The 376-nt window shown below is 33.0% G+C and overlaps 1 protein-coding gene across 1 annotated transcript in view; it reads right to left on the bottom strand.

The window, feature by feature from the left end:
* The window catches only part of LOC119585670 (phosphatidylinositol 4-phosphate 3-kinase C2 domain-containing subunit beta-like), a 53,293-nt gene that overhangs the window by 6,759 nt on the left and 46,158 nt on the right, over positions 1–376 (bottom strand). The window contains 1 exon segment of the mRNA XM_037934346.1: positions 177–275. Within this exon segment, the coding sequence (XP_037790274.1) occupies positions 177–275 (99 nt within the window).

Here is a 376-nt window from a genome sequence, read left to right on the forward strand (position 1 = left end):
AAGCCTGTTACCTTTTCTAAGTATTTCTATTTCCATCTCCATCATCTAGTAACTTAAAATATCACGGGACTTCTTTTTATATATATAATATAATAGCTTGAACAAACATTCTTAAGGATAATTCTATTATTTGCCAGTGTCCAACCATGCAAGAACTAAACTGCACTCATTCATACCGTCAAATTGTAGTGGATATTTTCCAGGTCTCTGCCGAGGACATGCATTCTCTGTGAATCCTTTGTGTCTTTGATGTTCATAGCTGTGGCATAAAGACTCTGAAAAAAAGATACTTAGTCATCTATATATCTATCATTTTGCAACATTATTCTATGTTATCTTTAAGATCCTCACAGATTTGATTCTCTTACTTTTCCAC

The sequence above is a fragment of the Penaeus monodon genome, chromosome 20 (genome assembly GCF_015228065.2).
Source record: "Penaeus monodon isolate SGIC_2016 chromosome 20, NSTDA_Pmon_1, whole genome shotgun sequence".
Classification (NCBI taxonomy): Eukaryota; Metazoa; Arthropoda; class Malacostraca; order Decapoda; family Penaeidae; genus Penaeus; species Penaeus monodon.